The sequence below is a fragment of the Tursiops truncatus genome, chromosome 19 (genome assembly GCF_011762595.2).
Source record: "Tursiops truncatus isolate mTurTru1 chromosome 19, mTurTru1.mat.Y, whole genome shotgun sequence".
NCBI classification, from domain to species: Eukaryota; Metazoa; Chordata; class Mammalia; order Artiodactyla; family Delphinidae; genus Tursiops; species Tursiops truncatus.
Genome location: NC_047052.1, coordinates 41,021,365 through 41,046,992, shown reverse-complemented (window position 1 = coordinate 41,046,992; position 25,628 = coordinate 41,021,365). Strand labels below are relative to the sequence as shown.

General features: G+C 44.4%; 1 protein-coding gene and 1 long non-coding RNA gene across 5 annotated transcripts in view; one reads left to right on the top strand and one right to left on the bottom strand.

Moving 5' to 3' along the window:
- GPATCH1 (G-patch domain containing 1) overlaps window positions 1-25,628 on the bottom strand; it is a 43,916-nt gene extending 18,288 nt beyond the window's left edge. The window contains exons 1-15 of one of the 4 annotated variants that reach the window (XM_033844536.2): window positions 25,492-25,628; window positions 20,164-20,298; window positions 17,762-17,847; window positions 15,430-15,590; window positions 14,735-14,832; window positions 14,161-14,219; window positions 13,181-13,423; window positions 11,971-12,118; window positions 8,627-8,706; window positions 5,836-6,040; window positions 3,629-3,925; window positions 2,474-2,652; window positions 2,077-2,204; window positions 950-1,086; window positions 444-610 (exon numbers count right to left, since the gene is read on the bottom strand). In XM_033844536.2, coding sequence (XP_033700427.1) covers window positions 444-610; window positions 950-1,086; window positions 2,077-2,204; window positions 2,474-2,652; window positions 3,629-3,925; window positions 5,836-6,040; window positions 8,627-8,706; window positions 11,971-12,118; window positions 13,181-13,423; window positions 14,161-14,219; window positions 14,735-14,832; window positions 15,430-15,590; window positions 17,762-17,847; window positions 20,164-20,298; window positions 25,492-25,564 — 2,196 coding nt within the window. In that variant the 5' untranslated portion in view covers window positions 25,565-25,628. Of the gene's footprint in view, window positions 1-443; window positions 611-949; window positions 1,087-2,076; window positions 2,205-2,473; window positions 2,653-3,628; window positions 3,926-5,835; window positions 6,041-8,626; window positions 8,707-11,970; window positions 12,119-13,180; window positions 13,424-14,160; window positions 14,220-14,734; window positions 14,833-15,429; window positions 15,591-17,727; window positions 17,848-20,163; window positions 20,299-25,491 lie in introns of those variants that run through there. The other 3 variants (XM_073795761.1, XM_033844535.2, XM_019940988.3) reach the window with 3 other exon arrangements.
- On the top strand, window positions 14,304-16,302 carry LOC141277140 (uncharacterized). The gene is made up of 3 exons (XR_012327952.1): window positions 14,304-14,398; window positions 15,872-15,956; window positions 16,170-16,302. It is a non-coding gene; the product is annotated as an uncharacterized lncRNA (long non-coding RNA).

Here is a 25,628-nt window from a genome sequence, read left to right as displayed (position 1 = left end):
CTTGGAAAATCATATTTTCTATACAATACACTGAATTTTGTTTCAGTGGTTGATGCTAAGTGAAAGCCATTCTAGGCAGAGAAGTTTATAACCTCTCCTTCAAATGATTAAGGCTATGACCGAAATTGTTGAATTGTACAGCAGATGTGGGCAAACTACTGCCCATGGGCCAAATCCAACCCACTGCCTGTTTTTGTAAATAAAGTTGTACTGGAACACAGATGTACTCAATTTTTTCACATTGCCTGTGGTTTCTTTCACACTCAACAACAAAGATGAATAGTTGTGATACCGTATGGCACACAAAGCCTAAAATATTTAATATCTGGCCTTTCACAGCAAACGTCCGCTGACCACTGCTATCGAATGACAAAAAGCATCACAACAGAGAAAGGCAAAGGCCACAGTCAGCCTGGCAAAGAGAACTTGAGAGCCCCAAATACCTCATTTGAGACTGATTCCATTGTATGCTCTTCCTCTTTGTTTATTAATGGACTGGACTCTTGTTTAGGTGGACCAACTTTTGATCTAGCCAAACTTAAAAATTCACTAATGGAATCTTCTTTCTTTTCTTGTTTAGATGTATCCCATCTGGATGGTTTTCTTGATTCTGAAAGGTAGGACATAGACCTAACATTAGAATTGGCAAGCAAAAGGCAAGCTCTGCATTATGGTTCTTTAATTCATTCAAGAACATCAGCGAGCCTACTATGTATGGTCCAGGCACTGTGCAAGGTGCTGGGAATGTGGCAGATGCTAAAGCAGAGCTCCAACCCCAAACAGTGTATATCTGGACCACTTTAGCACGAGCTAATGTATTCATATGAACGATTCTTTTAATGGAAGGAGAGTTCACACTACGTGTACCCCTATGACAAGACGAGCCTTTACTTCTGTCTTCCCGACAGACTAGGGGTGGAGACCACGGACCTGGGGAAGCCCTACTCACTGTCGGGACCTCGGTGCTGCGGAACTTTCTCACTTGATGCTTGAGTTGCAGGTGAGGAAGCTGTCTCTGGGACTGTCAGAAAGTTGAAGACTGAGTATTTGTCACGTTTCACTCTTGGTAAGCCAACTAAAGTTGAACTGGGGGTTGAAAAGGAAACATATATATAAATAATCTTAATAACAACTGTGAGGATAAAATCCAATTCCTATAAGGCTGTCCATCTCATGTTTTTCACCAGTAGCTCTTCTACTTGGTTGAAAAGGTCCCTTAGGATGTTTTTGCTTCTCAAAGCAATTTTAGAATTTGGAATGTCTGACTTTAGGAGCCATGAGTTTTTTATTATTATAGTAAGAGCTAGAATTTAATTTTTTTTTTTTAATTTATTTTTGGCTGCGTTGAGTCTTTGTTGCTGTGCGCGGGCTTTCTCTAGTTGTGGTGAGTGGGGGCTACTCTTCGTTGTGGTGTGCGGGCTTCTCATTGTAGTGGCTTCTCTTGTTGCGGAGCACGGGCTGTAGCCGCGTGGGTTTCAGTAGTTGTGGCTCACGGGCTCAGTAGTTGTGGCGCACAGGCTTAGTTGCTCCGCGGTATGTGGGATCTTCCCAGGCCAGGGCTTGAACCCATGTCCCCTGCATTGGCAGGCATATTCTTAACCACTGTGCCACCAGGGAAGCCCTAGAATTTAACTTTGACAATGGATTTCCATGAAGGAAAAGTTCCACTGCTAAAAACATACCTCAATTTTCTGACAAAGTCTCTGATTCAACGGTATATTGTTTCTTGTGGTGTTTATAATCAAATAAGAAGGTACTGAACTTGTATAGAGAATCAGAAAACGTAAGTTTCATTTCAAATGTAAACTCTCTGTGTGTGATTAAAAAGGTGGCAAATTAGACAGACATTGTTTCTGTAACTTGGTGTATCTGAGTTTCCTATCTTTGCTACCTGGATGTCTGCTTTTTTTTTTTTAGTAACAAATTGATAGAAGTTAAATCTGCAAAGTCTGCAGCTCCAAGCATTTACAAGTAAGTTCATCTAGAAAAAGGAAATTTTAATGAATATGTAGGTGGAGAGTTAGCTTTAATACAGGGGAATAAGTACTGATGTAAGGACAGGTTTATCCAACTTACCTTGGATATGGGTCAGGGACATTAAACCTCTTACACAGAAGCTTGTCAGGGTGCCACTCAAATGTGTCTCGGGTAAGCTTCCCAAACAGTTTCATCTTCACAGCCGACTGCTTGTCACTGACGTCATTCTGGGAAAAGACAGTCACCTGTTTCATCAAGTGGCCACAAAACTGACCTGTCTGCTTTTCCATTTACAAGTTTGCAAACAATCTTCCCAAATTTCAGAACGGCTTATGCTACATTTCTGCTAAAGTACACTGGAAGCTAAAAGCATAAAGCCATTTCTTATTCTACAGTGCCATGTGTATTTTGGTCTTTTCACTGAGGGATTTAACGTCTTTAGCTATACAGTGTTTTAATTTTAAAATTCACCACATAGGGAATGATGGCGACAGACCTCTTGGTCCCGAGGGACTTCCACCTGCTCTGAATCGTCTTCCATCTTGGCATGAGTGAACCGGGAGGACAAAGTCGAATGGGAAGACACATACAGCAGGGCTGCCTGAGAAAACTCATCCCGCTCACGGCGTCGCTCCCACTCTGTCATACTGGGATCAAGACAACATTCCAGAGCATCTAGGGTAGAGAACAAGAAACTGCTTCACTCCTAGGAAAAATGGGGAACTTAAAGGAGAACATCTAGTGGGCACCACTGTATCCCTGTAGTTTTCACCAGAGGAAACACATAATCATTATCCTGGCTTTTAAGAGCATGGCGGGAGGTACTTGGCAGGTAATATTGCTCCCTCCCTCAAAATGATGCTTTTATTGAATTCTGTCTACTGTATATAGCAGAGAAAAACATTTGGGGATTAATGCTTGATTAAATTTTCAAAGCAAGGAACTTATTACCAGTCCCAGACAGTGAAAATTCATCCTAACTATATTCCTAAGTTTGAGCAGAAAACACTCCTTTCTCTAACTTTTTTTTTTTTTAATTTAACATGTAAACACTAGGGGTGTGGAATCTTAGTGCGAGTTAAGGCACAGTACACAAAGATCTGCTTTTGAAAACCAACCCCTCTAATTTGCTGACAAGCTCTCACAAGGACTACTGCGTAAAAGAGCAATCTCTTGCCTCAATCTTGCCATATTTACTTCATAGATCATAGAGTGACTTTTTCCCCATGTAATGGTTCAACAGCCAACTCTCTTTGTAAGTTAAATTTTAGACTATGATTTAGAGCTAGATGGTTAGGATCTTAAGATAGAGTGGGAAATGACCTTGTTCTCGTGGCAGGAAATGCAACCCTTACACAGAAGTCAAGCATTTGCAAACAGTAAATGGTCTGTAATTTAGCATTAGCCACTGCCAAGGCACACTCTCTACTTAAACTGCTATCTTTGGGACCCGAGATACAGAGAAACACAGACTGATTGTTCTTGCTTTCTCAAGTCAAGAGCCAGGGCCTGAAATCTTTACAGTGTTCACAGCAGGGCAAAGTAAAACACTGCCAGAGCAGGATACCTCAATTCTGAATCTGGGCCTAGGGTCAGAACAGTAAGAACACTACCCCTGGCGACATGTGGGAGGCCCAGGCCTAGCACCCACCTTTCTGACCCTGTTTCACATTTACTAAAAACTCTTCATATCGTTTTTGCTTTTCTGGATCTTTTGCGAAAGGTTTGAAGTTGCTGGCTCTTACGGGGGCTGTGCCACCACTCAGTGCCACGTGCCAAGAGCAGTGTCCGACGTCTGGAGAGGAGGGCTGGGGTCTGCTGCTAGAGGCATTCTGGGCCAGACTCCTGGCCTTGAGTTGAGCTGCTTTAAGGTCCGTTGCCTGCTTCATTTCTTTGAGTCTCTCTTTATCTTTTTCGGACAGAAATTCTAACACTGAAGTAGGTGCCCCTAAAAAAGAAACAATCATAGCAAGAGATGAAAAGTATCATAAGACATCTATACTCACATATCTCTCTACACACATTTTCAATATCACAAATGTATGTAATTGGAGGGGAGCATTTTACATTTAGTGTTTCATCTGTATTCATACTATCCCTGTGAACTAGACAGTAATAAAATAATGACACACCTATTTTATAGTTGGCAAAAGTGGAGGTTAGTACTTGGATGTTTATAACGCCAGTGAGTGGTCCTAGAATAAGGAACCTGACATCCCAGACTCTGGACCTCCAGTCTGTGGCAACCACCATCTCCATGGTCCTGCCCAGCACAAGCCCTGGCTCAGAGCACAGCTACCCATCAAACACTCACGCGTGTCACAAATGCTCACTGAGCGCCCACTGCCAGGCCTGGGGCTGGGAGAGTAACACAGGTGAGGTCTTGCTCTCACTACTGAGGGAGATGGACATTAAAGAAACCAAGAAGCAATAGCAGAGGACCACCACGAGAGGAGGACTGTGGGGAGAAAAAAACAGGGCGACCTGTGTGAGAGGGCTGGCCATGTGGGCAGAGGGAGAGCTAACTAGCTTAAATAGTGGGCAGGGAAAGCCTGGAAAGGCGCTCTAAAAGGATAATATCTGAGGTAAGTTCTAAGTAAAAAGGAGCCACGAATTCCCTGGCGGTCTGGTGGTCAGGACTCTGTGCTTTCACTGCCGAGGGCCCAGATTCAATCCCTGGTCGGGGAACTAAGATCCCACAAGCCACACGGCGCAGCCAAAAAAAAAAAAACAAAAGAGCCAAAATGTGAGAGAAAAGAGAGGCAGAGGAATATGAAGGCCCCGAGGCGGCATCATGGTCGGCAGGTTCAGAGGGCAGGAGGGAGGCTCATGAGGCTGGACCACAGGGGGTTCAGGGAAAGTGGTGTAAGCTGTGGCCTGAAAGGTGGGCAGGGTGGGGTCCACAGGGCCCTGTGGGCAGCCTGGACTTCTCCTTAGTGTGAGCAGTACTGGAGCGTTTTAGCGGGGGCAGGTGGGGAGTGATACATTTGGCTGCTGTTAAAGGGAACAGGCTGCAGAGAAAAGGGAAGGGAACTAAGGAGACCAATGAAGGGCTGCTGCAATGATCCAAGTGAGAGAATATGGGCGCTGAGACCAGGGTGGAAGCAGCGGAAACGAAGAGAAGTGGATGGGGTCCCCTCGCATGTTGAGGGTAGAGCTGAGAGGACTTGCTGAGGGAATGGGTAGGGAGGGGGAGGCAGGGAAAGAAAGGAGCTACGAATTAGGGTTCCCATGCTCTGGGCCAGGCAGTGGGTCACTGGTGGTATCATTTACTAGGAAGGGGAAAGCGGAAGAAAGAGCGACTTTGGGGAAGGAAGCAGGCGACCAAGAGTTCCCTTTTGGTCTGTTGTAGCTGAGGCACCTAGCAGGCTCCCAAACGGCAAGTCCAAGTCCACCTCTCATAGCGGGTCTCTCGGTTCCGGCCCACCAGGGGATTCTCCACGTCTATCCATCCTTTCAGACACACTCATTCCTTTCAGGCTTTCAGGAAAAGAGCAACAGTACCCTTTTCCCCTGAGAAGAAAACAATACGTTCCCAGGCTGTGCAGAAAAAGTGAAGGTACACATGGCCCTAGTCTTCGCTTCCTTCTTGGGACAATTATCAAAAGTCTGAAAACTGCTGCACTTAAGACTGGGTTTATAATTTTAATGACACAACTCAAACTGATGGTGGGAAAACAACAAGTAAAGGATGTGTACACTGTTAACTACGCCGTTCACAATAAACAATTTTATTCCCACAGTTTGGGAATACAAAATTATGTAAAAAATTTCAGTGGGAAAATGACTTTCCGTTTTGATTTGGATAACTCAGATTATTAGAAATGTAATGATTTTAATCTTCTCTGTGGCACGTACCTTGAATAGGCGTTTCTCCTAGCAACTCTCCCCTCTTGGAGGCATTCAGTTGGTGCCTACATTGTGTCCCTGGGTCATGTGTTGGCTTTCCAGCTGACTCTGATAATACCTGAAGTACGTGGGAGTTCTCTGAGTTTGCAGCCACCACAGGTCTGAAATAATGCACTGGTCGATAGTCTCTTGGCAGTTCGGGTGGTGGATAAATCTTACAAGAACAAAACAAAACAAAACTCAGAACATACAGGCTGCAAGGGGATCATGTTTCATTTAACCAAGAAAACTCATTACCTCTGAGCGTGGTTAACCCCACCCTTCCCCAGGCTAGCACCTGGCGGGGAGGCAGCACTGGGAACAGCCTGCCCAGGTGCCCCGCCAACATTCGTACTGGATCTGGAGGGTCCCCAGAACCACACTGTTCTCGTGGCCATTTTAAGTATCACCCCGACCACTCGACTCAGAGATACTAACACGCATGTTCTATATGAGAACAATAACTATAGTTACTGCTACTGGCCCACGTGTAAAACTGGCCCATTGTGAATCAGAAAATTTAGAAAAGTATGATTCACAGCTTAAATAAAAAGAATAACTTTAAATAAGTTACTTTTAAACTCAGAATTCTTGGGACTTCCCTGGTGGTCCAGTGGGTAAGACTCCGTGCTCCCAATGCAGGGGGCCCGGGTTCGATCCCTGGTCGGGGAACTAGATCCCACATGCATGCCGCAACTAAGAGTTCGCATGTCGTAACTAAGAAGCCTGCATGCCGCAACTAAGACCCGGCACAGCCTTAATTAACTACTTAATTAATTAATTTTAAAAAATCACATTAGGTTTAATAAAAACTTTTTTTTAATAAATAAATTCAGAATTCTTTTTCTGGTTATGTTTCAGTTCCAAATTGGAGTTTCTGGCCTTCTTTTTGGTCCAAGGTATTTTTCATTCAAAAGCTGACTGAAGTGAAATTGAAATACATTTGGGAAATTCAGGTATCAATGATGGTAGAACAGATAAGCTAAAAGAAAGTATTAGATATTTTTAAATTATTGCGCTAAATGGTCTCCCTTGCTCTTGGTCTAACAAACACATATTTATGGACCGTCCTACTTAAGCTGTTTTCTAGATTTTTCAGCTACCTGGAATTCTGAGCTCTGTAACCAGTGAGGCACTGAACACTCTGGCTGTGCTTCTCAGCCCCAGACGCACACAGCGCTCACTCAAGAGGTTTAACAATGCTGATGCCTGTGTCCCACACCACAGAAAAGTCGGCTGCAGTCGGAGTTTCCCAAGCTTCCCAGGTGGTTGTAAAGTGCAGCCTGGGGTGAGCACCTGGTCCAATGAACGTCATGAAAGAGTGCTATTATCATTGTTAGGAAACCTCATTTTTTATCATCTTAGCCTGACCGCCTTCTCTGGAAAACGTTAACTCCCAAGTCAGCCAGCAAACACTCTCGTGTTACCATGACACAAAAAGACCCACAGGAGCATGGCAGATAGGAGGGGTGTATACACATGACTCCTCTTAATATCCGCCATCGGATTCAAAGCATTTCAATCCCTCTGCTAAATCACTGCTCTGTGTTGCCTCTGGATTCAAAGGCTGGGTTTTTAGCCACATATTAGAAAACCTGTCTCTCTGTGAAAGGCTCAGGGAACACAGCCCTGCTCTGAATTGTTCACACCCAAAGCCCTATGCCAGCGAGGAACCTCCAGTGCCCATATCTCCATTTACACGCTCTGCCACGACAGTGGATTTGTCTGTCTGGCACCCTCGATGAGCAGGAGCTACTTGGGGGCCAAGACTTATTTAAACAGTTCTATTTACCCTTGAGTCCTAAGCTGAATGAGTACTTAACCATTTTTATGCTCCCTTTTCATACATGTAAAAAACTCACATTCTCCTTTGACATAATATGACATTTCTGGTAAATAAGAGCGGCTGACTATGTGCCCAACACTGTTCTGAACATATCCTGCTCTCTGTTACAACACATTAACTATCACGACTAAACAAATCAAAGCTGCTGTAATAACGTATATGGTTTCTCAGGCTGCGCTGCTCCTGGCCTCCCTGCTTCTGGAGAACCACAGGCCAAGCCACAGAGGTACTTAACAAATGTTTGCTGAGTTAAAATCAAAAAGCCCATTAAAGTGTGGAACAATCTAAAACAAGGATGCCAAGGAGGCAAACGGCCAGGCACCCCTCCTGAGCTACCAGCACCCGTGCTAACCTGTGAGCACGTGACTCTGTTGGGTGTTCAAGAGCCCCGTGGCCAAAGCTGTAAAAACGCTCACAGAAACAGAACTACCTGCAAAGGCATGAGGAGTTCTCCCCAGGACTCGACCCACACGTTCCCAGCTTCCGCTCGGCGCAGGCAAGGAGCCCAGGGAGCCCTGCCCACAGCAGCTAATGGGCTCACAGCGCCCAGGAGGAGCTGGGACCATGGGCTGACATGGCTCTTTGAAATTTTCTTTAAGTTACATTGCCCCTAGGATTAGATCAATTCCCTTCTCCCACCAGCTTCTAATGTAATTCTTCCTTAATGGAAATAACCACTCACTTGAAGTTTGGATTTAAAAGATCGGCAGTTAGATGTTTTGAACACGATGTGGCTACTGACTGACATTTCCAATGCAGAATGTGTCTCCCTGGATAATCACTAGTAACCAGACTGTTGCTTGCTGTTAGCAGAATTTACTTATCTTTTCAATTGTTAATAGAATAACTCAGATTACACAGCAGCAAATACTTTAAGTGCTAAATCATTTAAAAAAAAAAAAAGAAAAATCTTACTTTCTTAGAAGATAAAGGTTTAGAAGCCAAGGAAAATCCATCCAAAATTTTGCCAACGTAGCGAAGCTCTTTCTCTGATTCTACAAAATGATGTCATTTGATTAATTCCAGAGGCAGAGAAACTTAGAATAAGACAAAAGACCTCAGTTTTTTATCTCCGAGAATATAAACACCACATGTCATAGTTGCAATCAGTAAAAGGGAGGAAAGAATGGCATGTAAAGCCCTCACACCTCTGTTGACTCAGTGACTGGCAGCCCAGACCACACCGCTGATTAGGCTGTCCAGGTAACAATGGCACCTCAACATCGTTATTCAGAAAAAGTATGTAAGGTCCTATGCTAAGGGGCACCAAAGAATATACTCTGTAGAGTAAAAGATCTCAAGAAAAACCATCAAGAGAACAAGTATGGATAAAAATAAAAATAACTTTGGAAGAGTCATTTCTAAAACTAGGTGAAGAACCATGGGGACATGACCTCCCAATTTCTGTAGCAACCATCCAAGTAAGACACAAAAGGCAATACAACCAGGTCAGCCTGTAATCTAACTGTGGGACCAATTAAAAGGTCCTTTTGTCTTTTTCTCAACTGAAATTCTAACAAGAGATAAAAGGTCACTCATTCAGGATATGACTAACGCCCTCTAACTTGCAGCCAGGGATGATCTATTGGTTGTGGAGACAACCCCTTTGATTCTCAAGGATTTTCTGCACATAGAGGTTATGTCGAAAATCCATATGCATGAACTGCATTTTCTGTTGCCAAAAGCCCATGCTACATGACCACCAGCACTTACACAAGCTGGGTGTTGAACCCTGAAGCAGGCACGGCTGCCCGCAGGGCAGGTGGCACTGAGGTTTTCAGCCACTTATAATGCAGCACTGCCCTGTAACTACCCTCCCCACAATCTCATTCTTTGCACTTCAACTGACGTAGAACTTTTGGACCAGCTTCTGGAAGTCCCTAAAATTCTGTAGGGTAATATAGGATTAAATTACATTCTTCGAATTTTGTATTCTTTTAAAACCCAGCAATCTGGGACTTCCCTGGTGGCACAATGGTTAAGAATCCACCTGCCAATGCAGGGGACACAGGTTTGATCCCTGGTCTGGGAGGATCCCACATGCCGCGGAGCAACTAAGCCCGTGTGCCACAACTACTGAAGCCCGCGAGCTCTATGGCCCGCGTGCCACAACTACTGAAGCTCTCACCCCTACAGCCTGTGCTCTGCAACAAGAGAAGCCACTGCAATGGGAAGCCCGCGCACTGCAATGAAGAGTAGCCCCCGCTCACCACAACTAGAGAAAGCCTGCAGGCAGCAACGAAGACCCAGCGCAGCCAAAACTAAATAAATAAATTTATTTTTTTAAAAAAACCCCAGCAATTTCACCTTTATGAAGAAATAAACAAATGTCTACAAAGAGAGAGCCATGAGAATACTATAGCCCTACTTATCATGGAAAAAAAAAACAAGAACAATTTAAAAATCAGCCATGGAGACTGACTACGTATAGATTCACTCAGTGAAAAACCGTAAGGTCAAAACTATAGATGTTGTGACCCTAAGGGTAGGAGAGGGAACTGTGGCAGAGAGGCCGTGAGCAGAGGGTGGGGACCTCAGAGGGAGGCACCAACCCAGGCTTGATGCGGGGAAGGCTGGGATTAATCAGCCAGGACAAAGGTGTTATACAAAGGAAAAGCCAAAGATGTGGCTGAGAAGGCAGATTTAAACATGTATATTTATTATAGGTTAGTAATTATTATAAATTAATACATTATATTAATGTTAGTAATATAGTATGTTGTTAGTATGTTGATATAGTTAGTGTAATAACTAATACGTTAATATAATCTATAATATTAATTAATATAACACTAATTTAATATTATGTATCTTCTTTTAAGTTATAAAAACAATACATAGTCTTAGTAGAAAAATCTGAAAATATAGGTGAGCAAAAGGAAGAAAATAAAAGTAGCCTAGTTCCCACCCAGAGGTAACATCCACTAACGTCTGGGTGCACACCCGCCCAGCACCTCGTGTAAAACCCTGGGTTCTTTTCGTGGCGATGGTGACAGAGCCCGCTCACACTTGCAGAGTGCTTGCTGTGTGCCAGGCACGTTCTAAGCCCTTTACACACATTAGATTTCCATGGGATAGGTAAGCCATTGCCGTGCCCACTGCCCAGGCAAGGACGCTGAGGCATAGAGAGGTTGAAGAGCCTGCCTAAAGTCACAGCTGATAAATGGGGAGAGCCAGGATGGGAGCCCAGGGAATCTCTCTTCACAGTCTGTGCTCACAGCCATTAAGCAAACTAAAGCCTGTTTCTCACCCGCTTTTTTCTCTTCTAGAAATGTAAAATTGGCATCATGTTGGGGAGTGATGCTTAGATTATTTAGATGTATTTTATAAGAGTTAGATCAAACTTGATCTGACTATAGCTAAAAACATCTAAATAGATTTTGTCTGAACTCTCACCTCCTTACTTTAAGTGGTTGTTACAGTAGGCGCCATTTATTCAGTCTTTGAGGCAGGTACTATGCCAAACCTGTGATGCCATTTAATCTTCACAATGATCCCCAGAGTGGATTTTATCCTCACTTTACAAATGACGCCCAGAGAGGCTACAAGCCTTGCCCATGGTCATGAAGCTGGGCAGTAGAGAGCTGGGATTCGAATCTGGGTCTGATTGAGAGCTAAGATTCAAATCCAGGTCTGAATGAATCAAAATCACATGCCATTAATACCTACTGACTCCTTCCTATACCTTTTCTGGAAAGAAAAACTGAAATCCTACTTAGAACCACAGAATCTGAATCACTATAAGACTCTGACTTGAAATTCCAGGTGTGTCAAGAGATGTTCATCTCCTAGCTCAACAAGAGCCCCTTAGGAACCAGATAAGTTTAAGTGATGAGATGAGCTGGGCACCAATCTCCATTTTGCAGCAGGCTCTCTGTGTACCTACCACCTGGTCCCCATGCCTGACCTCCTGACCTGCTGCCTCAGTTGACCTCCTTTGGCTACCTGCCCAGTTCCTTGAGCTGGGAGTGCGTCCCTCTGACCCACTGTCAGCTCTGACCTGCAACACGAGCAAGCACGTGTCCACACACTTGCTCCTTCCCTGATTCCAGGCCCCTCCCTCCTCCCCACTTGACTGTCTTGACAGTTGGCTTTGGCCTCGAACTGGTCTAAATCCCACTTCTGTCTTACTTCCCCCAACAGGACTCTCTTATCCCCACTTGTTCCTCGCTCTGCATCTTTGACCAACAACTCCCTGCTCCACGGAGGCTAATGTCCCAACACTTGGTCTACCATCGGTTGCGGGTCCATGGAATTACCTTTCTGATTTTTATATTGCCTGGGTGCTGTCCAGCCATAGAGTCCATCTCCAGGCTCCTCATCCTTCAAGATGGTATCGTACTTGGATAGAGTTTCCGTGGCATAGATATCATCGTCTTCCTCTTCCAGGGCACCTACACCAAAAGCCTTCAAAAGCAAGATTTCACACTGAGCCATTATAGGTGTTAGCATATGCCTGCCTGCACTGAAGGATAAGGCTACTATAAGGATGTGACTGATCAGACCACTTCAAGATCACCAAGAGAGAAGCGAATGGGAGCCCCAGATTAACACAAGTATCCAACCTTTTGGAAAACAATGACCAGAAGTGAATGTCATGCCTCCAGCACTGCAGCTGTCCTCCAGACTCAGCAGCAGCCACGGGTCTGGGTCTTAGTGCAGGAAGAGGAGTGGAGAAGACACTCAAGCAGCAGTGCAGGGGGAGAAATGGGGCCTCCAAAAGGAGAAAGGCAGAATGTTCATCTACTGAACAACATGGTCTGGTGCCAGTGCTGGTGACCAGGGTCTGAAGACCGCCGCTACTCAACGGCTGCTAGAAGAACTCCTAACCTTTGTGGGAAATGGCGAAGAACAAATATCACTTTTTGTTAAAAGGATTGGAAAAAAAACATGTGAAGGAAAGAAAAGGTACAAATGAAATGACAAAGTAACCATCCTCTGAACTTATTTTAGGAAAGAGACACTGAATCAATTTGAGAAGACAGGCAATCAGGAAAAGCTCTCCATCTCCTCAAAGGTAAAAAGCAAGTTTTTTTACCAAGGCCCCTCGGTAAAAAGTGAAACTTACACCCAGGTTCCTGACTTAGGGCTTGCAGCACTAGGAAAGAGTCGGAGAGGTAGTACAACTTGGACCTGAACTTGGAAAGGCAGATTGTAATTCAACTATTAACTAAATCAAAGAGGTGAGTGTGGTTTTCTGCTCAGCCCCGCAGGGGTGTGGGAAAGCAGCCCTCACTCCTCACACACAAACTCCCCCGGGCACATTAGGTCACAGGGTCTCAGGAACACATATTCAAATTAGGACGGTGTGCTTTACATGTCTTCGGACAAGCTCCTAAGGACAATACAACCACTTTAAGGTCTTCATTTAGTCAATGAATAATGAGTGCTTACTATGGGGCTAATATAATACAGCAAGAATTCTCATTTGTCAATGGTTCCCTGTTTATAAAACAGAAACACTTTTACCTGGCCTGAAATTCCCAATTTTCTTCCTTTATTCACTCCAACATCTCCAAGAAGATTGTTGGCACCTTCGGGTCCACCACTAAAGAGACTAACGTGTTCTCTTGAAGTTCCAAACAGTGCTTGGTGGGGATCCAGGCCCTTGTAAGCCAGTCCATGTACATTATCTTTAGGCGTGAAATCCACAGGTGTGACATCTTTGGGTGCAAAGGTCACATTTTCTGGCAAGTAGTCATCATCTTCATCCTATTTTCAGTGTTTCAAAATGGAATGAAGGTGAGTCACTGCCTGGTGTAAAGCCTGTAAAATACTATTTTCAAATGCAGTGATTAATTCCAAACAGAACAATTATCATACTTTCGTTTCCACTATTACAAATGACGAAATCAAGTCCCTGAACAAATGATACTAACACGAACAACTCCATTTTTTTTAACCTTTTTTTAATTGAAGTATAGTTGATTTACAATGTTGTGTTAATTTCAGGTGCACAGCAAAATGATTCAGTTTTTTATATATATATATATATATGTATATATATATATATATTCTTTTTCAGATTCTTTTCCATTATAGGTTATTTCAAGATATTGAATATAGTTCCCTGTGCTATACAGTAGGTCCTTGTTGTTTACGTATTTTATATATGGTCGTATGTATATGTTAATCTCGAAGTCCCAATTTATCTCTCCCCCTTGGCCCCCACTGCTATCCCCTTTGCTAACCGTAAGTTTGTTTTCTAGTTTGTGAGCCTATTTCTGACAAACAACTCCATATTAAGAATCTGAACAGACTTGGGACATCTATGGGGCTGGCATGTTGCTAAACACACTATCTGACATAATGAGGACATTTTTAGGGTATGGGTATTTCCCCATAATGTGATCTGACTGATTTCTAAAATTTTCCGAACCTAAATTTCACGCTCATACAGTAACAGGTGCTACTGGGCCAAACGGAAGGTCAATCATCCCATACGATACCTCAGATCCTTCAGAGCCTCCAGGGGGTAACGCACAGCCATAGATTTTTACTCCAGGGTCTATAAAAGAGATTTCAAATGCATTAGTCAGAGGTGACTAAAGTTATAGAAACCTGATTCGCTGACACTCTTCAGCGGTAGACGGCTGAGCCTGGAAAAGACGCTACAGCTTTAGGGTCGGACGCTGACCACTCAGGGACCAGCCCCGCCCCACCTGCACTCTGGCAACGATGCACATGGTGAGTAACCACTACTGCCCAGAACCACTGAGAACCCGAAAGAAAGTACTGCTGCCTCCAAGAGTTCACAGTCTGGCTGGGGAGACCAAGCGACAGGAACAACAGAAAATAATCATGTTAAGCTATAACACAGTTTTGGCAAAAGTAGGAAACAAGAACTTTCATATGCTGCTGGTGGGAAGGTAAACTAGTACAATCCTTCCAGAAAGTTATTGTAAATTACACACAAAAAAACCTTAAAATACGTGCACACCGCTTGACCCAGCAATCTTACTTCTAGAAACATGTAGTCATCCAAAAGTCTGCTGTAGAATTAATGACAATCAGTACACGTACCAGATTTCTGTCGGCGTGGTCTTCTCTTTACTCGAGGACCAATTCCTTGTCCTTCTTTCCAACCCATTTTTCTTAGCAATTCAAAACCAACAGATAACCTAGGATATCAAGGCATTGAAAATGAACTTCTTTTTAAAACACCAGCAAACAGTAGGAAATAAGCAGCTCATATACCTGTCATGCCTCAGCCCTTTCCCCCATCCCTATTAGAACTGCATGGCCCTGCTGTTCCCACCACAGCTGACTGGACCTGGGGAAGCTGATCAGATGCCCCCTCTCCCAGGCCTTTGCGATGGGCACATAGATGCCAAGCATGTGGCCTGGGAAACCATGATGGTCTGAGGCTGCCACAACGGGCCACATACCCAGCAGCAGAACAAAGAAGTATGTAGAAAGAGGGCAGAATGAGGAGAGAGCCCTTAAGGCTTGTGAGGCAGGGGGTGGGAGGGAAGTCACCCCAGTTCCTAATAGCTCTCCAGCTGCCATGAGCCCCACTAACACAGCTAGTGCCTGGAGCTCTAGAGCACTCCATGTGGTAACAGCGCAAGGTCCTTTTGGCAAAACCCCCTTTTGTACTCGAGCTAGGCTGAAAGGGCTTCTCCTACTTGCAACCAAACTATCCCTAAGTAAGATCATCACACATATGCAAGGCAGTGATGCCAAGATCAGAAAAGTCCGAATTAAATTCTTCTTACTTTGCTGGTGTTATGAGGTCATCAAGCAAAGTGGCGCCAGGAATAGGGGCAGTAGCTGCTGCTAACTGCCTGGCCTTTTCTCGTATTCGATCTTTGGTTTTAGAAGCAAAATCATCTGTGGTAACAATCGCTTTAGGTGCTATCCCAAATTCACTAAGATCCTTAAAAAAAAAAAATTCATACAGAATTACTTACATTATTTGGAAAGTGATTAAACATGATACATTACACAGCTTTATTACTTAAAAAAAAAAAAAAAGTTAAAACTATGAAATTGAGTTAGGCATCAGCAGAGCAGCTGATTTACGCCCTGACTTTGGATAAGCTAAGGCCAGTGCCCAAGGACAGGGGCATGACAGTGGCCACTCAGTGAAGCACAACAGGCACTGCCAAGCTAGGAAAACAGGAAGTAAGTGCTCTGTTCTTTGTTCTTCTTGGACAGTACCTCAAAGGTCAGTGTGAAGGTGGAAAAGGTCTTGGAGGCACAGTCAGCAAGCATTGGGGAGCACCTCTGTGCCAGGCTTAGAGTTAAGTACCATCCGCTGCCTGTCCAGCAGCCACAGACCCTTCCGCTCTCCCCACGGAGCCCTGATGCTGTCCAGGCACTGGCCTGGCTCTGCGCCACTATGCCCTTCAGGAGTGATGTCCCTGGGGGGGGATGTGTTGGGGCAGGGGAGGGCTAGGGAGTGGGGTTCACATCTTGTCTAAGCCAGTCATTCTGATCCCATTTTCCTCACCAGGGACTGCTTTAAGAACGAGCAATTCACTGGAGCCGATGTGAGGGAAAATCCACCAAATGGCTTCTCTGCTCTCAAGGAAGGATTCCAAGAAGAAAGTCCTCCTCCCCACTGGATAATGTCATCCCGGATGTGCCACCTGGAACTACTGTGGCCACCTTGCAACAGTGAGGTGAGGTCGTGGAAGGACAAGCTGACGTGCAGAAGCTACCTGAGAGCCTGGGGCCTTGCTGACATCTGGACTTCTTGTTCCATGAGATATGTTACCTCATAGATTCTGCTAGTCAAACAGGAAGGGGACCACCCCTTGCCACTTACCTGAAGCCTAAAACATGCTCAGGTAAGTATTTTACTTAATCTTTATCACAAATGAACCCATGACTAGGTTTTAAGGTAAGAGAGGCTTAATTTTACAAGAAAATGTAGCCCAGGCTGCAGGCCAGTAGCACCACTTTAGAAACCCCCCACCGTTTACCCCTTAGAAGCGGTCACTTTAATGAGGTGCCCAGATACCTGCACAGGGCTTCCTTTCACTCCTTTCTCTAGTCTAGTCACTCACTCCTCCTTAAACTGCAGTGTGCGTAAGAGTCACTGTGACTTAGAGAACGAACTTATGATTACCAAGGGGGAAGGGGAGGAGGAAGGATAGATTGAGAGTTTGGGTTTGACGTGTACACACTGCTTTATTTAAAAGAGAGATAACCAACAAGGACCTACTGTATAGCACAGGGAACGCTACCTAATATTCTATAGTAACCTAAATAGGAAAAGAACTTGAAAAAGAATAGATACACATATATGTATAACTGAATCACTTTGTTGTACACCTGAAACTAACACAACACAACATTGTTAATCAACTATACTCCAATATAAAATTTTTAAAAAGTTTTAATTATGCTGGAATATTTTTTTTTAAAAAAGCGTCACCATGGAAGGCTGTGGACTCAGCTTGACAGACACTGCACTTTTGGGGCAGTTGGGGCTTTTTCAAGTAAATTTGCCTGTATATGACCTTCCCCTTACAGTCTTTTTTTTTTTTTGGCTATGTTGGGTCTTCGTTGCTGCGCGCAGGCCTTCTCTAGTTGTGGTGAACGGGGGCTACTCTTCATTGTAGTATGCGGGCTTCTCATTGCAGTGGCTTCTCTTGTTGCAGAGCATGGGCTCTAGGCGCACGGGCTTCAGTAGTTGTGGCACATGGGCTCAGCCGTTGTGACTCACACGGGCTCTAGAGCACAGGCTCAGTAGTGGTGGCACACGGACTTAGTTGCTCCGCGGCATGTGGGATCTTCCTGGACCAGGGATCGAACCTGTGTCCCCTGCATTGGCAGGGGGATTCTTAACCACTGCACCACCAGGGAAGTCCCCCCTTACTCTCTTGACTTTAGAAACTGGCACCAGCCAGTTAAGGCACTATGCCAATGAACAAGAATCCACTGATGTACGGGGCACTATGGAGTCCAAATACCAAAATGATAGTCTTACAAACAAAGAGGAAATCGTACACTGAACTTTCTGGGGAGAGAGAAGGTGCTACAGCAACCAATCACCCACATCTCACCGGCTAGCTGGCAGCTAAAGTTCTGCACACCCACCTCTTCATCCATAAAATCTTCGGGACCAAAAACAGATTTGTCTGCTCTGTTCTGTCGTGAAGACACAAAGGAAGAGGGTGTCCATCCTTGAAAGAAAAGCATTTAGAACATTACAATCCCAGATGGTATTTTGGTTTATAACTAAATAATTAAGTAACACATGCGGACCTGAAACCTCCAATAACTACAAACTCTTAGCTACTTCTCATCTCACTGTTCACATAGACACAATTAGGCCACACAAACTTCTTATTAACCCCCATACGCTCTGTTGTCAGAACTTAGTGGATACAGTAAGGTTTCCCCATAAGAATTTGCAACCAAGAGAAATAAAACGATACATTGAAAGTTAAACTGTGAAAGGAACACAAGCAGATCTCAGCAAAAAGATGCAAGGTCACCTTATAAGGCAGGACGACTCTGAGACCACCAGGACAGCAATATACACCAACATACTAACATATCAAAGAAACAGTATGTCAGGGTGCATTAGTCAGCCATGAAAGGATTCAACCTGGCTAGTCTAAGGGCAGGCGATGACCATACTAGGCCCCCAATTCCACCAAATACCTGAGTCCTATAACTAACACCCACGGTAACCAAGCATGTGCTGTGGAGAAAATGCCCCAGAGGTCAAATGTATCTGTAACCCTCTAAGATACACTTTTTTAGTTTTCTCTAAGAGTGGCACACCTCCTTCTGACTTCCAACCAGAGTCTCGGGGAGCTGAGAAGTACGGGGCAGACCTATTCTTGGTAGGTGGGTAGAGCAGCCTTGTAGGCCAACTTGGGAGAAACCCCAGGACAGTGAAGACCAACTCTTCCAGGCGATACCCTGGCCCAGCACCTTCCTCCACTTTGGATGTCTATGGTCTTTGCCCTGTATCTGCACAGGACCTGAATCTGTCACTCTTAATGGTAAAGAGATATTCCAGTGTGTTAACATATCACAGTCTACTTGTGATGACTAATCATCTGAGCTGGTCTTACTTTTCAATTATAATATACAGCACAGCCATAATTATAACAATCAGCAATGTATCCGTGTACTTCTTTCTTCACAAATTCTACTGCCATTTTTAACATTTTAATAAGTGCGCTACTTTAATAGTGCCTTAGTTACCTTACTTGGCTTTTCTTAATAATAAGGCTGAATATTCCAGGTAGCATTTCTATCTCCTCTGGAGTAAATTGTTCAAATACTTTGATCATTTGCTCATTGAACTGATCTTTATACATTCTGGATACTGAACTTCAACCATCTTATTTACCCTAATTATTTTTCTTACATGCCTTCCCCCACCCCTTTCTTGTATTGTTTTTCATCTTTATTTTACTACCGTCATTTTTTCTTAGATTTATTTATTATTTTTATTTATTTAGTTATTTATTTTTGGCTGCATTGGGTGTTAGTTTCCGCATGTGGGATCTTTCGTTGTGGTGCGTGGGCTTCTCTCTAGTTGTGGCGCATGGACTCCAGGGCGCGTGAGCTCTGTAGTTGTGGTATGCGGCCTTAGTTGCCCCACGGCATGTGGGATCTTAGCTTCCTGACCAGGGATCGAACCCGCGTCCCCCTGCATTGTAAGGCGGATTCTTTACCACTGGACCACTAGGGAAGTCCCTACTATCATTGTTATGTATGAGTTACTTTTAAAAATATATACGAAAGATCTGGCTCATCTTGCTCTTAATAACTGCTATGTGAGTTAATCAGTCATCTTCATTCGTATTTGATATACATAAGCCATTTTCTTCCACTTTTTGTGTTAAAATGTTTTTTAAAAACACACTTTTTTTTTTTTTTGCTGTGCTGCGCAGCATGTGGGATCTTAGTTCCCCGGCCAGGGATTGAACCCGTGCCCCCTGCAGTGGAAGCCTGCCAGGGAATTCCCAACATATATTACTTTAAACAATACAGAATTTATTATACTGCATAATGTGACAAATTTGACTGACTTTTCTCCAGGTGGAGAACATGTACTGACAAGTGATGCTGTGGAACCCCGTGTTGGGACCTGCAGCGTCCTCAGCCACAAAACAGCTGGGACACCTGCCCTCCTTAGGCCCTGAGTGAATCTGTGTGAGAGCACTGAGTGTGTGGCAAGATACAGCATAAGACAGAAGTCCTTATTATCATTTAATCATTTGGTTATGACGTATCTATTTTTTTTCTTTAAAGTCAAAGAAAACTCTCTCACCTTCAGGTTATAATCAATGAACAACACATAAGTTGTCTCTGGAAACATTGCAAACATTCAAAGAACACAAAAGACTACAGAGTATGTACTAAAATGTTTTTTGAAGTTTTTTTAAAAGGGAGAGGTGAGGGAGGGGAGCAAAACTCCTACGGTATTTCAATCATTTGCTTTAGCGATATAGTAGCTACAAGTAAGAAAATCCTACCTTCTTTTGAACCAACGGTGTTGAAGTAACCAGCAGAGAAACCTCCACTGAAGGCTCCATGAAATCGTTTATACCTTCCTTTTTCGTCTCTGACAGTCTGATCCTGAAGAGGAATTGGTTTCTTTGGTCTCTCGCCTGAAAAAATAGTATTTTGAATGGGACAGAAGGTGATGGTGGGTTAGAGAGGATTTAAGGAAAAGAACATTTCTTTAACATAATGCATTGTTCACTTCTTGTAACTTCAAATATAACAAGTTTAATTAAGTTGCTATTCCTAGACCTTAGTAGCTGATGTAGTTTAGAAAACAATATCTCGTTTATATTAGAAATGTTTTAGCAAAAATGGCCTGCTTTTCCCACTAAATTCCATTATGAAAACTGAATTATTGGGCGAAGGGTTCAGAGATGGAGGTGAAATCTGCTGGCAGTAAAGTAGGCAAGCTGCTGGGGTGGCACATGGTGTGCAGAGGTTTACGGCAAGGGACACACTTCTGTATCTCTTCTAGAAATTCACAGCATCCCCGACTCCAGAATTTTTCCATTGGCATTGCCCATTTTCCCCAAATCTTGAGTTTCCTTATTTCTGGGACTCTCCTGATGTCATAACTACTGTTCTTTAAGCTTATTCCTTTACTTACTTGGCTGAAAAGCGCTGGGGTGCTAAATAACACCAGCGAAAAAGAACTTAGAATTTCCTTAGGTTTCAAGTTTCATGACACAAATTACTGCCTAATTTTATCAGTTCTAACTAAAACTTCTGAATCTATTTAAAACAAAAAGTAACCATCAAGTTATTTTCAAACATTCACTACTGAAAGCAAGTTAGACAGTAGTTAAGCGCTTGGGGTCGAGAGTCATGGCACTCTGGATTTTAAAGCTAAGCCCACCTTTACTAGCACTTTGATCACCTTTACTAGGGACTATGATCATCTTAGCCTCTCTGTGCCTCGATTTCCTCATCTGTAAAATGGAACATTAATAGTAATATCTATTTCATAGAGTTGTTATGCAAATTGGATCAGATAATGCCTGTAAAGTGCTTAACAAAAAGAGGGACCTTCAATAAACATATTTAAAGTACTAGCTGCTCTTTTTTTAATTTTATTTATGTATTTTTTATTATTTTTTTTGGCTGCGTAGGGTCTTAGTTGCAGCACACGAGGATCGTCGTTGCGGCATGTGGGGTCTTTTGTTGAGGCACATAGGCTTCTCTCTAGTTGTGGCGTGCGGGTTTTCTCTTCTCTAGTTGTGGCACAGGGCTCCAGGGCACGTGGGCTCTGTAGTTTGCGGCACACGGGCTCTCTCGTTGAGGTGCACGAGCTCAGTAGCTGTGGTGCTTGGGCTTAGTTGTCCCGTGGCATGTGGGATCTTAGTTCCCTGACCAGGGATCGAACCTGCGTTCCCTGAATTGCAAGGTGGATTCTTTACCACTGGGCCACCAGGGAAGTCCCCTAGCTGCTATTGCTGTTATAGTAATAGTAGTACATACAGTAGGTAAACTGTATCCTAAAGCCCATGTATACCTGTTACTTCAATAATTAAGCCAGTTACTACTTCTGGATAGTGGAACAAAAAGTAAAGAAATGTCTAGCCTCATAGTCCTAAATTCTTACTTGTAGCTTATGGAGGCTTTAGGTCATTTCTAGAATATAACCCACAGCAGGGTAATCAAGAGGGTTCCGAAGACAGGAGATCTGGGTTCAAATCCCTCTGCCCTCCTGCTTGCTAGCTGTGTGATTATAGGCAAGTTTTTTGATCTCTCTAAGCCTCAGTCTCCACAACTATAAAATTAGGATAATAACCGAAGTCACCTTGTAGGATGGTGCCAAGGATTAAAAACCATGAGAGCTGAGCACAGTCCCTGGCCATAGCAAAGCTTGGTTAATATCACTACAATTTCATTTCATTCTAAAGAACTGAATTACAACTCAGGTCCCACAGTCCAAGACTTTCACCATTTCTTAGAAAATACAGTACACATGCTCCTTTACTGCACGTGCACCTGGCATGATTCCTGCTAAGGTGGAGTTCCTCAACCTCAGCACTATTGACAGTTTGTACCGGAAAATTCTTAGTTGTCTTGTACAGCGGTTAGCAGCATCCCTATCCTGTCACACTAGATGCCAGTAACGCCCCCATCCCGAAAAAGCATGACAACCAAAAATGTCTCCAGACATTGCCAAATGTCCCCTGGGGGGGGGGGGGCAAGTTCATCCCTGGTTGAGAACCACTGGGTTAAGGGGAGAGATGACAGGTCCTGCCAATGTGAGGTTCTGTGCTTGCTCTGTTCTCCAGGTACTCCTGAGCTGAAAGGGGAGATAAGATCTGCAGACAACTAGGTAGAACCGGACAGCAGATGATGAGGGCCAAGCAGTGTGGGTGACCAGGTGCCACAGGGCTCCTGAGGAGGAGGCGCCGCCTCTAACCACAGCACAGGAAAACTCCAGGGAGGAAGTGGCATTTTAGCCAGGCCCTATTATAATTATTGTTACTAACAGTATTATCCCATTTATCATACCCTGATAGGAGGCTCTGATTAAGTAAGTGCTCTAAGGTCCACAGCTAATAAGCACAAAGCTGAAATCAGATCTCAACTCTGCCTCCAAGTCAGGGACACAACCCATTCTGTCCTTTACTTGCCCCCCACCAGAAGTTTACTGAGGGCCTTTCCGTGGAAGCAGCCCTGTTCTAGATGCTGGGTGTGGAAAACTGAATACAACTCCGTCCCTGTTCCCAGGGCACTCCGAGCCCAGCGGAGGAGACCTGCATGTACAGGAACTGTTCTGACAATGTTCAAGGTCCACAACATCAGAGTCACCCAGAGGCGTGAGCATTTCATAGCTGCACGTAGGGACACAATTCCCCACAGAGGCATTAATTCCATCGGTAAACAGGGAACAGGAGGTGGAAAAGGGGAAGGTCAGATGTTTGAGAAAGTAGTCTAGTCTGACTGGAGGACAGGGAATGCACGGAAGATGGAACCAAAAGGGCAGATAGCACAGCGGGCCTGGAACACAGTGCTGCAGGGTCTGTGGTATGTCCTGTGGGTGACTGGGAGCCACAGATAATTTTAAGTGGGAGAGTCACAACATCAAGGAAGAAGAAAATGGTCCTAAATTAATCTGAGTGCAGGATGAGCAGGCGATGAGGAGAACTCTACAGCCAAGTGAATGTATCTAAGGGAAGATTAGATAAGCACTGAGGCACCTTCCTTCCAGGCCAGAGGGCCTATGTGTCTATGAGTCTGTGGGTAACAGATCAGCCACTCTCTTACCCAATAAAACTTTCTGTCAGGGCCAGCAACTTTAATTAAGTAATGGAGTCCCTCCTCTACCAATGTTTGTCTAACCTGTCACTAGAACTTCAAAGTAGGAGGTAAAAGTGATTATTGGTCTAGTATGTTATATTGTAAAATGTAGTCAGAGTGTGTTTTAACTTCAAAGTGCTTAGGAAACAATGAATCAATCCTCAAAAACTCCTAGTACTGAGAAGTTAAAGGATAATTTTAGGCTGGAGTGGCGGGGGGGGGGGGGGGGGGGGCTGGAAAAAAAGTCCATTCTACTTCAAGAGCCTGGCTAGACCATTAGGCTTCATCACAGATTTTGTACACCATCAAAACAGGAAGAATTAGAAAAATATAGGTCAAATAGTTGATGACTTACAATATGTCACTTCACAAGGAAACAACTGTGAGACCAGAAATATAGAAATGACACAAACTCCTGCTTGGCAGGGCTGTAATAACCTCCACCCATGCATGTTTAACCCTGTCCTCTTCCTGCATACCTAAATTCTAACCAGTTTTCAAGGGGTCCCATCCTGCCTTCTCAGGTTTCCCTGTTAGCTTGTGTAGGTTATTTCCTCTCTACATCACATACTTTAGCACTTGTGAACCTCATACTTTTTTTCTCAACTAGATTTGAAACTCCTCAAATTAAGAATCTTTGTCAACCAGTTCCTTGAGACTATGGGATGATGTGTTTGCTAATAAAGCTAATGTGAGTTCAGATTGTGGTAAAGAAACACAGTCTAAAATGAAGGACATACTAATAACGGCCCCAGTCTACCCACACTCTGGTCCCATGCTTGAAGAAAGCTCTGACAAATTAGGGTTGAGGGGACTTTAAGCTTAATTTATAAGAAAACTGAGTGTAGTACAGAGATGTCTTAGAGAAAATGCAAGGGGTGTCTTTAAACACATAAGAAGCTTTCAGGAGACTAGCATTTCTCTGTCTTCTGTAAGCAGACAGTAGGAACAGGGCCAGCATCTGGCAGAAGTTTCTAATGATTAGAACTGTTTGTAGAGCATAAGAGGGTAATCAGTGGCAACGTCTCAGAAGGACAACCAACCTGACACGATGTGGTCAGGGTAGGAAAAAAGGAGAGTCTGCAAATAACTCCTAGCCCACCAAACTTCCTTTGTCTTTCCCACAGGGCTAGCACTGCCATCAGAACTTACTAGCCATCCAATACATACTTTACGAAACAAATCAAGTCATTAAGTGGATCAGACCAGAAACACAGGGGAGAATCTTGCTTCATCTTGCACTCACCCCCACATTCCACCAGCGAGTAGGGTCAGCTCTGCTTTCAAAGCACATCTCAACTCACCACTACTTAACCACCGCCACTATCATCGCCTGGCCTCTTTTTGCTCATCTCCCTGCTTCACTCCTGCCCACCTCCAACCCGCCTACCCTCAAAATCGAGGACAGAATAATCTCAAAAATATACATCCCTCCTTTGTGTAACCCCCGCCCCCATGACTCTTCTACACTTAGTATTAAAATCCAAACTCCCTGACCATACCAACTAAGACTCAACCCCCGCCTCCCCCTCTGCCATCATCTTCTACCAGCCTCCCCCTGGTGCTGTCTGCTCCACCCACATCAGTCCTGCCTGTCCCTCAATTTGCCAAACTGGCTCCGACTTCAGAGCCTTTGCACTTGCTGTTCGCTTCGCCTGAAATGCTCTCCCCCCAAATCTTCGTACGGTTGCTTCCTTTCTCTGTTTCAAGGCTGAGCTCAAACGTCCTCTCCTAGGAAAAACATTGCCTGACCACCGCTCTTCCCCTATCCCCGCTCTCACAGGAGCCTGTTTGTCATCCTTCTTCTTCCCATCCCTCCGGGCCTCCCATCCGTCCCTGCAAAACGTGAGCACCCCGCAAACACAGTGCACGCCTCTCCGGTCGCTGTTCCCAGAGCCCGTAGCAGGCGAGCCTTTCCCCCGGTGCCAGACAAGATCTGGCACAGGGTTGTGCGTTTTTGCCCCGAATCCTGGACCCCCGGCCTGTTTTCCACAGGCCCCGGCGACAAATCTAGCCCGCACCTTCTTCCAGCAGCTCCAGGCCCGTCCCATAGCTGACCAAATCCTCGTCGCTGCCTCTACCCAGCGCCGCCATACTGCTCCCTTCCGGGCCTCGCCCCCTCGCTACGGAGGCCTCAATGGGCAAAATGCCTTCCGCG